This window comes from Alosa pseudoharengus, unplaced genomic scaffold, assembly GCF_046254945.1.
Source record: "Alosa pseudoharengus isolate Yale_2024_CS ecotype anadromous, Long Island Sound unplaced genomic scaffold, YU_APseudo_1.1 YU_APseudo_1.1_scf_24, whole genome shotgun sequence".
In the NCBI taxonomy this organism is placed as follows: Eukaryota; Metazoa; Chordata; class Actinopteri; order Clupeiformes; family Clupeidae; genus Alosa; species Alosa pseudoharengus.
This window is the reverse complement of record NW_027468689.1, coordinates 7,809,309-7,822,134: the sequence shown is the minus strand read 5'-3', so window position 1 is coordinate 7,822,134 and position 12,826 is coordinate 7,809,309. Positions and strand designations below refer to the sequence as shown.

Genomic DNA, 12,826 nt, shown 5'->3' with positions numbered 1-12,826 from the left:
ATTGATTGGTGGATTGATTGGTTGGTCTTGACAAACTAAAATACATAACATGTATTTCACGTCTAATATTATATTAACATGATGATCTTATCTATTATATTTTTTTGTGCTATGGACCCTTTTTTGAGTCTGAATTGAATTGAATTGAATTGATTTGAATTGAGCTGAATGGTGATCTTATAGGGACAGTGGCAATCCAGCAATGAAATTAATAAAACATTTACTGTAAAGTGATGCTTTAAGGGATTCTCAAAATGTCTTGCACCACTCTTTAGTAATAATTATCATTGCATCTAAAGAATGTAAAAATTACACGTGATGGAGCACAACCAGTACATCTCATCAAGAGACTTTGCCAGATCACTGGACCATGTACTGACAGAGCAAATGTTCATCATAATGTATTTCCTGATGGTTGGTGGCCTACAGGGTGTGCAGTATGACTCGTACAAGTGAGGGGAGCTGTCCTCTCTGGCTGTGGTGCTGAAATGCTCAACACATAAAATGCAATTACCTAAAATGTCTATTGTAAATTACAAAATCTATGAATGAAAGAATTGTAGTTTCATGTCACTATCTTATAAAGAAAAGCACCCTTGAAGCTGTGACATTAATACATCATGTCATGTGGTGGTTTAGACTCTTGTAGGTTGTGAAACAGGGAGGTTGTGCTCTGCTGATACTATTTGCATAGTCAGGGTTAGGTGCTTTTTCAGATCCCCAAATAGATCAACTCCACTACCAGATGTTCAACTGTCTCAAGAGAGACGAGGGCAAAGTTTTTTTAAACTATTTTTTATAATAAAGTGTAAAGTATAGAAATCCTCAACATTGCTGTTTCAGATTCAAAGTTTTAGCAACTGAATTACTGACTGCTATTTTCGTAACGTTGCAACTCATAAAAAGGCACAGAAACCCATTGAAGTTGATCATTTATTTTAGAGCGTTTAAAAACATCTTCAATTAAAAAAAAATCTGATCAAGCAAAGGCATTCTGTTTTTTTTCTGCATTAGAGAATGAACATACATAACATTATTAAAGAAAACAACAAAGAAAAAAAAACCTACAGCACAGCATGTGATGAAGCTGCCTATAGTGGCGCTCCACGTGAGGAGACCAAGTGAGCAGAAGGGCAGAGGACTGGACCCTAGTGAGAGCAGTCCGCTCTGCTCAGGGCTTTAGTGACCGCTGTCTGAGATCCCTGGGTGGCCTCACAGACCACTGAAGAGGCCCCGTTCCACTCGGCATCGCTGAGCGTCAGGGTGCTGCTCCAGCTGTACAGAGCGTCCTTCATGAGCCCACGACTGGCCACTCCACTCTTACTGGTCCCATCCACCTTCCAGCTCAGGCTCCAGTCGGAGGGGAAGCCCTGGTCAGCCAGGCACACCAGTGTGGCCGAGCTCTTCCTGCTCAGCTCCTCACTAGAGGGAGGCAGCACGGTCAGCGTGGGCTGCCTGTTTGCTGGAACACACCATTGATAAGGAGATTACAAATGGGACAGGGCACTTTGCAGAAAGGCCAGAAACAGACACCACTTGCTTTTGTTTTCTCTAAATGATGACTTCTCAAGTTATCAGCACACAGAACAAGTGTCAGTATTGGATAATGTTCCCCCTTATTTAAATGCAGAAAGTAAAAACAGTGTGTCTAGAATGAGTAATATCAGCATTGGCTGTATTACATTAATATCAAATACTCTCCTGCACCACACGGTTGAACTGAGACAGAAACATTTGTGTTCAGCTCAGTCATCTGCAGAAATAGTCGTCTACGAGTAATTACAGTTATACCTCAGTGGCACTCTACTCAGATTAAACAGAACTGCTTTTCAAAAGAGCATTTTCAGATGGCTGGAAATGTGAACAAGGCTATTTCTTTTAAAATATATGAGGGAAAGACAATGCTGCACTTTTTTAAGAGCATAATTCTTCATTTTATAACTTGGAATAGCATAGAACATTAAACATTCTAATACCCAAATGTTAATTTTTACAATAATTTTCCTGCATTTACAATTAATCACGTTCCTCTTTGCAGGCTTAAAAGGTATTCATTTTTGGCAAAATCATAATGATAAAAAAATAACTGTACATAAACAGCGCATTGCATAACAAATATATCTGTTATATCTATTTGTTTTTTTCTCAAATCAAAAATGTAATCATCATATAGGCAGACTTTTTTAATATAAGCACAATTTCACATCATGTGATATTTATTTCCGAGAGAAAACGATTACTTACTGCCCACATCAAGTCGGGTGCCGCTGCCGAAAGTGTACCACAGTGATACAAACCCTACTAGCAGCTGTACAAAAACTCCCCTCCTACTCACATTCTCAACAACCAACTTTTTAGGCACCAGGTGCCATAAAAAAGCCAAATTCATATGTATGTGACCCTCTTGCATGAGGTAGAATCTGTTTTTAAATGATTAGGCACTTTGCACAGCTTTAAAGTGTGATGTTTATGATGATACATATATAATTGATCAAAAAAAAAAAAAAATGTTTATGATGTTACTGTATGTATGTTTTCCATAAAGTTATTGTGATTCCTACATTCACTTAAATATATACAGATCAATATAAATATAAAGTAAAAATGAACAAAGTTACAGACATGATGACAAACTATTGTGATGTATGATTAGAAAAGTTTACTTACTGCCAACATCCAGTCTGGTGCCGCCACCAAAAGTCCACCACAGTGATACAAACTCATAGAGATGCTGTACAAAAACCTCTTCATGCTTCAATGACTGTCAGTGGCTGCACACAATACAGAGTGTGAGTTACCAGCATGGGCCTGCAGTCATTTCCCACCTTTTATACATATGAACAGCCAACCAGTGCTATCAAACTGATTATCATTCAGTAGATTAGAGTCAAATGCAACATTGAGTGGAAATACAGGACATCAAAGAAACAAGATTCCTGTCCAGATCACTAGTTAGTTTGTGGGTACAGCAGGGGATGTTAAATTCTTCCATGAGGAATGCTTCCACATCCTCAGATCACACTGGTGAAATCTCCCACTTGTTCTGTTGGGTTGGGTGGGCTCTGGTGGGTGGTGATTGCAGACTGTGTTTTGCATTGATCTGTTGCACTGATGCTTTGTGATAACCACAGTGAGGATTTGATTGTCTAACTGCAGGGATTTCACACAGTCCATGATACCATCTACGTGTTGGTTTATGGGGGAAATAGCCAACATACAAGATCTACTCTTCTGTTCAAGTGTGAATATGTGGCCACTTACAACAACATTCCCCATCATGTTTACTATTTCTTATCAACATCCAATTGACAAACATGCAAAAGTTGCGTAACTGCATCTTGCTGAGTATTCTGATTCCACACCACAAACCATCCTCACTGTGTTTAGGCCCAGTGCAGAGTAACTAGTGCAGAACTCTAGTCATGAACTCTAATACTCACAAAGACTTTGATACTGTAGGTTGTATAGAAATATATTAAATAAATTATCATGATAACCTCAAACCTCATGTAAACATCAGCAGTCACTCTGTGATGGATTCTCCCAGATGACCACATGCTGTTGTGGGGCTCTGAGTTACAGTAATCTGCCCTCGACATTCTGAAAAACACACACAGATACAACAGGTAGCAGTAATATAACATTATAATTAATACACTGTTCAGTGTATCATATTGACAATGTATATACTGTAGGCAGCCTGCATGTGTTGCAATAACTCATTAAATGTCTCACCTTCCACACAGAATAAAAGTGCCCACATGAGAATGATGTTGGTCATTGTTGTAGAGGATTCTGTCAACATGAGCAGTAGATCTAACAGACTATGTTCCAGATATAAACCCCCTCTGAAGCGTAAGCTGGCAATGCAAAATCGACTATGTAAATACAGAATCTGGGTTGAACACACACGATGGAGACCACGCAAGGACTTCCCCACCCTTACAGGAAATCCATACCATGTATGAAATGTTATATATACTGTACATTTGATGATGATTTAGAACAGAAATACATAAAGATGAATTTATCATGAAGTCAGTGTTACATGAAGTGCATTTCTATCTTTTGGCAACAAAAGCTACTTCTTGAAAAGGAAGAAAATAAAGGAAACAAACATATCGTTTTTAACTGGGTCTGTCTTAGGGTGATGGATTGATGGCTCAACAACATGATCATGTGAGAAATCAAATGGCCATATTTGTTAATCCTTCAAAAGAATGTAAATGTTTCACTTGAGTTTTAATACAATGGAGAGAAATATTGCATGCCTCAAACATAGCCATACATTACAATGAAGTGTCAAATTCATAGTAAAGTATTCACATTAGTATTAAATCACCCAGAATCACTTAGACACCTGGAATTTCTATCTACTGTATGCATTTTCTTTACTTTCTTAGTTCTTGTTCTACTATATTTCGGAAATTGGCCGCTGGTGATTGCAATTGTGTCTTTAGACTCTCTTTAGAATCTTCAAAAACATCTTCCACCTCCAAACTGAAAAGAATGACCCAACTGTTGATGTTTGTTGGTGTTTATTGGGGCGGTGTGCAAGCACCTTTAGCGTCTTGTGTTTGTGTGATAGATGTGTGCAGCTCAGTGTGACGTCAGGAAGGTGATTTCCATAGAGATGCTAGTTTGCATGCTCTCCCCGTATCTTCATGTTTTTAGAGCGGCTAAGGGCTTCATGACTGACTACTGTCCTCATCATCCACAACAATGGCGTTCATCACCCTCTTCATCTACTCTCTGCTCCTCTACATCCAAGGTGAGTTTGGGAGTTGGAGTGCTGACACATCTACACACTGGCACATGTTGTTGTGATGCAGTACAATTATTATGCGCCATGCAAACACTCTACTGTGTTATTTACTAAACAACCGTTTGTTTACACAAACAATATGCTGACATTGCTTCTTTCTTTCCTCAGACTGCAGGGCACAGGTGACCGTTACTCAAATTCCAGCCATATCGGCCAGTCCAGGGGGCTCAGTTAGAATCAGCTGTAAACGCAGTGGAAGCATTTATTCTGACTGTAGCCCACCATGCATCTCCTGGTACCAACAGCAGTCTGGAGAGAAACCCAAACTGCTCATCTATAAAGTGAGCAGCCTCCAGTCTGGTATTCCATCTCGGTTTAGTGGCAGTGGATCTGGGAATGACTACAGTCTGACCATCAGTGGAGTCCAGAAAGAAGATGCAGGAGATTATTACTGCATTAGTGCTCATGCCATCAGAAGTGGTGTCAGTGAGTTCACACCGTGATACAGAGCCGTACAAAAACCTCTCTCAGTGAGATCAGTACTGCAGCTGGGACACTACAAGCGCTGAGGAGAGGGAAGTGAGAACAAACAGTCATGAACACCAACTGCTTCAGTCCTCTCTGGTGAGAGGTGGCCTGTTGTGAAGAGATCCATTAACAACATTACGTATATAATGAATAGATCCATTACATTAACAACATAACGTATATAATGAAGAGATCCATTACATTAACAACATAACGTATATAATGAAGAGTGTGAAGTCCGTGTGCATTATTCGCTGGCGCTACCCGAACTGGCTATGTACTCCGGTAAGAGAGTCGCTGCAACCTGTGGTTTAGTTCAACAGATTTATTGAAATCCAGTTCCAGCAGGTGAATAAAGTGCTTGTTGCTTGCAATGGTATGTGTTATTTGTGTGTTTAAATAGGTATGTATATGTGTGTGAGTGTGTGTGGTTTTCTGTAATTAAAGAAATACAGAATATATAAATATAAATTGTACATAAAGAATATAACATACATAAATATACATAAATATATACATATGTATGCACACAATATACAGACTAATGAGCACTAAACAATATTCACTCTGCAATATACATAATTGCTATGCAATAAATAATTGCTGTGCAAACAACCAAAATGCTGAACAGCAATGGGAATCAACAGAAACCAATGCAATAGAAATCTGGAGTTGCACCGTGTCTTTATAAACATTAGCCACTAGATGGCACTCGAAGACTACGTAGCCTTCAGATCCAATAGTCATGTGACCGACTAGTGGCGCGAATATCACGATGAAATGTGCTTCCACAACTAAATTGGCAACACTATCGCGAGTGCAACAGTTAGACTAATACTCCGCAGAATCGTTAATTCACAAATGTACTACAACATTGTATGAACATTCATCGTTGAATAAAGGTATTACTATTACTACTGAATGTTATATTTGTGCAACAGGTTACTAGCATTACAACAGACATGAGCATGCTATACTGCAACTGTAGGCTACTAAAGTAAAATACCGTCATGTTGACTCCACAAATCAAGATAAATCTAACACCAGTATGGAAAATAGTTGTAGCCTACACTTACGTTTTCAATAACGCACACGGCAACACAACAGAACGTTTATATGGTTAACGTGCAACATTAAGAGCAACTGTACTCGTGTTATATGGTTAACGTGCAACATTAAGAGCAGCTGTATTCGTGTTTGGCAACGAACTACAAAGGAAAAAGGAGTATTTGCGCATGTGCACAATACGTGGAGTCCAAGGAGTGACGTAGGCTCATCTGTCCAGCAGGGAGTTTTCCACAAAGAGATCCATTACATTAACAACATTAACAACATAACGTATAGAAGGAGGCATGGACCTCCATCAGTCTTTTGGACACACGTCAGGGTTCTCTATTGGTAGTGATCCTCTGATTCAGCAACCTGGACTAGAGGTGGCCAGACTGTGGTCCTGTTCCTCTGCATGAAGATGGATTAACAGAATGTAGAAGCATACCAGACAAAGCCTATTAGTGTGCTGCTGATGGCCTTTGATTACAGATGGTACAGATGAGTAGCACTCAGATGATTGAGGTATCAAAGATAATTGATGATTAGACTGTTACAGTGATTGGTTGAAAAAAAAAATGTGGCCATTCACAAGGTGCCCTGTTTAGCTAATGGCAATAACAGTTATAACTAGAATTGCGGTTCCGAGGAACTGCAAGAGTGGGTTTGATCAGTGGCACGGAACTCGGCCTCATCCAAGGATTCCAACGGTACCTCATTTATGAAAATCGGGCACACGGATCAAAAGTTGTCTGCATTAACGCAACATCCAATAAGCTAAAACGCATAAATAACATGGTTGCTATGCTGGTTGCTATGGTGGTCGCTAGGTTGACATTACAGGGGTGGTTTCTAGGTTGTTGCTAGGGTAATTAGTTAGTTGCTAGTAAGCCATCTTAAGCTGACTGCATAAAGTGATTATTTTAAGAGATACATTTTCAAACCAGAACTGTGTATAGGTCATGGTTAAAAACGTATCAGAATCTCAGAAATAATCAAGTAATGCAGCCAGTTTAAGATTTTTTAAGAAGTCAGATTTTTTAAAGGCAATCAAATTTCTGCTGACTCTCTTCTGGCTGCGGTTAAAGGCCAGCGCCTCCTGAGAGGCCTGAAGGGTCAGTTCTGAGGTTGTTGGCTGCTGAAACCGAAAAATGGACTGCATTTTCTTAAAAGACAATGTGACTGAAGTGCGGGCAAAGTTTGCACAGAAATGTACGATTTTTCCCACCCTCATCGACCTTGTCATAAAACTTGTTTAAATGATCACACGACGCCTCCTTGCTGCTTTGTCGTCTACATCAGCCTTTCTCAAACTTCTTTGACCTGAGGCCCAGTCAAGGCATACTTTGGGGTCATAGGGCCCACCTACATGAACCTACCCTCCTCCCACCCCCCATCAAATTGTAATATCATCACAATTATTATTTTTTTTATACTATATTGCTATACATGCACTTCAAAACAGTCAATGTTTAAAGTGCTAAGATTGTTCACAAAAGTTTGTGAAAGCATGCACATCAGAGTACTGCTTTACTAATGTAAAATATAATTAGGCCTACACTAGTTTCATTGTTTTTGCATTGTTGCATGATTGATATGCTATTTAATTACATTTCATTTGAATGCCTGAATGTAAGAATTCAGGAAACACAATACCAGCTTTTAACATTTATGTTGTTTACTAGTTTATGTAAATCACATAACACATGAACTGTTTACATACTACTGATAGCCCATTACTGTACACAATAGATTAGTATCTTCAAATAGTCAAGGTTGTTGACTGCTGAAACCGAAAAATGGACTGCATTTTCTTAAAAGACAATGTGACTGAAGTGCGGGCAAAGTTTGCACAGAAATGTACGATTTTTCCCACCCTCATCGACCTTGTCATAAAACTTGTTTAAATGATCACACGACGCCTCCTTGCTGCTTTGTCGTCTACATCAGCCTTTCTCAAACTTCTTTGACCTGAGGCCCAGTCAAGGCATACTTTGGGGTCAAAGGGCCCACCTACATGAACCCACCCCCTCCTCCCACCCCCCATCAAATTGTAATATCATCACAATTATTATTTTTTTTATACTATATTGCTATACATGCACTTCAAAACAGTCAATGTTTAAAGTGCTAAGATTGTTCACAAAAGTTTGTGAAAGCATGCACATCAGAGTACTGCTTTACTAATGTAAAATATAATTAGGCCTACACTAGTTTCATTGTTTTTGCATTGTTGCATGATTGATATGCTATTTAATTACATTTCATTTGAATGCCTGAATGTAAGAATTCAGGAAACACAATACCAGCTTTTAACATTTCAGTTGTTTACTAGTTTATGTAAATCACATAACACATGAACTGTTTACATACTACTGATAGCCCATTACTGTACACAATAATACTGTGCCCATTCATTAACATTAAACATCAGGCGTCTTGTTTACACATTTAAACCATATTTGCACTTCGAAATTCGCTTCCAAATTGTAGTAACTACATCTACGAAGTCTAAGGAAGATATCTATGAACATACTACATGGTTAAGATACATTTTGACAGAACTACAGACTTCGTGAAAGTAGCCTAGTAGCCCTACATAAAAGGCTCAATTAACTTCATTGCAAAATCGCGGTTGGTCTGTTTACACACTAAAACCATATTTACACTTCGAAATTCGCTTCCAAATTGTAGTAACTACATCTACGAAGTCTAAGGAAGATAATCATGTAGTCTGTTCATAGATAAGATACATTTTGACAGAACTACAGACTTCGTGAAAGTAGCCTAGTAGCCCTACATAAAAGGCTCCATTAACTTCATTGCAAAATCGCGGTTGGTCTGTTTACACACTAAAACCATATTTACACTTCGAAATTCGCTTCCAAATTGTAGTAACTACATCTACGAAGTCTAAGGAAGATAAAACTGTAGTCTGTTCAACGATAAGATACATTTTGACAGAACTACAGACCTCGTAAAAGTAGTACCTAAAATTAGTGTGATAAATGGCCATCACGTAGCCTAAAGCATATAGCACTAGCATATGACAACAGCAAATAGCTAACGTTTACGTTAGCCTAACTTACTTATCGTTGACGTTGACCCGATACGTTTATAAGTTAGACCATAGACTGATAAGGACGTCCATCAAAATTCCGTGTGTATCCTGTGTATCTTTCGTGCTGCTATCCTGTTGCCTTTTCCCTGTTGTTCCGGCAACAAGGTTTTTACGCGATATTTGCCACATCCCAGAGAGTTGTTGTTTGGTAGGTCAGGTGACGAGCCGTCGAATCACAGCACAGCACCCAGAATGCATTGCAACACACCGTCTAGAAGGGACTCAGCGTTAGGTCGGCTTTAAATAGCATACAGAACCTATAGTAATATAACATTGTCTGTAAGCTCCACAGATCGTGGCAAGACAATTGAATTGATTGTGGACTTCTTGCTGGGCAACGATGAGTAACTTGATTAGTAATGCTGCGTGGATATGCATGATATCTGTATGAAAGTGTGTTTCTCAATGTAACAATCTATACAACTGTACACATGACTAAGTTCAAATGGATCTAGCTGGGTATAGGACTGGGCTGAATGGATTGGTGAAATACTTTATTTATTTATTTTTTTAATGACCTATATGAACATGGTTTGGCTTTAAAAAAAAGAGGAGACAGCGCGAATGACCTTTACACTTAGTGCTGGCAAGGCATTGAACTGGGCTGAATGGATTTGGAAAATATATATATATTTTTTAATGACCTGTATCAACATGGTTTGGCTTTAAAAAAAAGATGAGACAGCGCTTCGCGCTGTCTCATCTTTTTTTACATTACCTTTACACTTAGTGCTGGCAAGGCATTGAACTGGGCTTCATTCAAGGATTCCAACGGTACCTCATTCATGAAAATCGGACATACGGGTCAAAAGTTACATGCACACACCTTCATATACACAGACAGCCCAGCCCAGCCCATTAGAGCTCTGCCAGGTGGCTTAGAACTCTTCCAGGTGCAAGCTTAAGCAATTAGAGCTGTGATGTCACAATCGAATTAGAATCCTTGAACATTCCGCCATTCATTTCAATGGGGCCCAAAAACGCCGAAAAACGGGAATACCGCGAAAACGACAAGTGCCAGCGACACGAAATCAACAAGCAAGTTACACCGGTTCGGGCCTGAATTTTTGGAGTTCGAACCGCGTCGATAGCTCAAACGGTCTAGGAGCAGTAGTTCGGCCAAAAAGTGGGTGAACAGGAATAATAAACTAGAATTGCGGTTCCGAGGAACTGCAAGAGTGGGTTTGATCAGGAGCATGGAACTCGGCCTCATCCAAGGATTCCAACGGTACCTCATTTATGAAAATCGGACATACGGGTCAAAAGTTACATGCACACACCTTCATATACACAGACAGCCCAGCCCAGCCCATTAGAGCTCTGCCAGGTGGCTTAGAACTCTTCCAGGTGCAAGCTTAAGCAATTAGAGCTGTGATGTCACAATCGAAATTTGAATTCTGAACATTCCGCCATTCATTTCAATGGGCCCAAAAAACGCAGAAAAACGGGAATACCGCGAAAACGACAAGGGCCAGCGACACGAAATTAACAAGCAAGTTACACCGGTTCGGGCCTGAATTTTTGGAGTTCGAACCGCGTTGATAGCTCAAACGGTCTAGGAGCAGTAGTTCGGCCAAAAAGTGGGTGAAAAGGAATAATAAATAAATAAATAAAGTAAACTTAAGAAGAACAATAGTGGTCTTGCTGGATCAAACCCACTAATAAATAAAGTAAACTTAAGAAGAACAATAGTGGGCTTGCTCCGCAAGCCCAATTTGTACCTACTGAGTATTAGGTGAGCAATCATCTTTACACATTTCTGACAGCCTGTATGGTTATGAGTATGGAAATCTCAATGTAGTTATTTTCAGCTAAAACTATAAAATCAGGGGTGTAGTGGAGGCTAAACGCAAATTTCAGAAACCGAGTTTATCCACCTCTTGTTAGAGTTTATCCACCTCTCAAAAGAGTTTATGCACCAATTGCAACTTTTAACATTCAAAAATCACACTGTATTATCCACATTCACAATATGTAGGCTACACTCAACAACACTCTAGGAACCATTTAATACCACTGGACAATAACCCCTACCGTCATCAAACATGTTCTGAATGCCTTTTTTAAAAATCCGATATCGCATGGCGCAGTCCACCTTAGCGTGATCACAGAATTCATAGTTTACCCACCCCTTATTTTACCACTACACCCCTGTATAAAATGTAAGTGGATGAGTGTCTAAGAGTACATTCTTCACAGCTGAGTGAATGAGCTTCACAGGTCCAGCTTGCTGACTAAGCACCGCTGGTAATGTCCCTTTCAGAAGGACTCTGTCTCAGTACACCACAGTCAATGCCCTTTAAGTCCTTCTGAAAATATTCAACTAAATGATTATATGATTACGTTTGCAAAGTATTGTATTTTACAGCTTGCACCTCATGAAAATATTAAAGGAACACACCACCCAATGTCAGTAGTAATATATGTTCTTACCTTAACTTTCACGAGTTGAGTCATACCTCTCCCGTGTCCGTACGTGCACTCAAACGCTCTGGTGCGCGGCTGGACTGTGTTAGCATGTTGCTATGCTAGCGGGCTTTGACGGCAACTAAGCGTAGAAGTAATCAAAAACATCCACGTTTTACCGACTTAAATACAGTTGCACGAGTAGTTGATAGAAATGCTACGGCCACGCAACGTGAAACGTGGCGATTTTCCAAGCGAATAAACCGGAGAACTACAATGTGTGGCGCAATAGCACTTGGGAGTACTTCGACCTAGCGTAGTAGTATTGTTAACACCTAATTGTAGATCCTATCCACCACAGAGTTTAGAATCCATGCTGGATCGACCCTCAGCCTCTCCCTCCCCTCTGAGCGAGAGAGAGGCACACACACTAGAGATGCGCTGATGGGCTATTATTTCAACCATAACTGCATAGCAAAACTTATCATCCATCAGCCATCCATCAACACCAAAGTTTTTTGACCAATTTTCGAAACGGCACCCGCCCACCATCCGCTGGTTGTTTTAATGTAGGGGAGAACTGGTACAATTGTAACAGCGGTACAAATGTAACAGTGTTTTATTCTCAAGATATGGTGTAGCTACGGAAACGTAAACAGACACATATCATGTAATTATGTATAATCTTACAGCCATCCAAATATGGATGGTCTACTATAAATACGACCAGAGATATTAAGCAAAAAGGTGCAAAATTCAAGCATCGCCCTGCTGGCATTTCAACATTGATTCAACGGTGAATAAACGTTATATACCAAGGGTGAATCAACGTTGAATTATGAGTTGGATTTGCAAATCGAATCAACGTTGATATCGCAACATTGTTTCAACATCCGCCGTTTCAACATAGGTGAACACATGTTGAAAGCCTCAACAGTGAATCACTGTTGAATATGATA

At 39.6% G+C, this 12,826-nt stretch overlaps 2 gene segments (V, D, J or C); one reads left to right on the top strand and one right to left on the bottom strand.

The window, feature by feature from the left end:
- Window positions 1-919: 919 nt before the first annotated feature.
- On the bottom strand, window positions 920-2,454 carry LOC143142230 (Ig kappa-b4 chain C region-like). The segment is given in 2 exon segments: window positions 920-1,462; window positions 2,245-2,454. Coding segments are annotated over 2 exon segments (480 nt in total).
- A 1,835-nt stretch (window positions 2,455-4,289) lies between these two features.
- LOC143141892 (immunoglobulin kappa variable 1-39-like) lies at window positions 4,290-5,296 on the top strand. The segment is given in 2 exon segments: window positions 4,290-4,771; window positions 4,934-5,296. Coding segments are annotated over 2 exon segments (384 nt in total).
- Window positions 5,297-12,826: the final 7,530 nt, after the last annotated feature.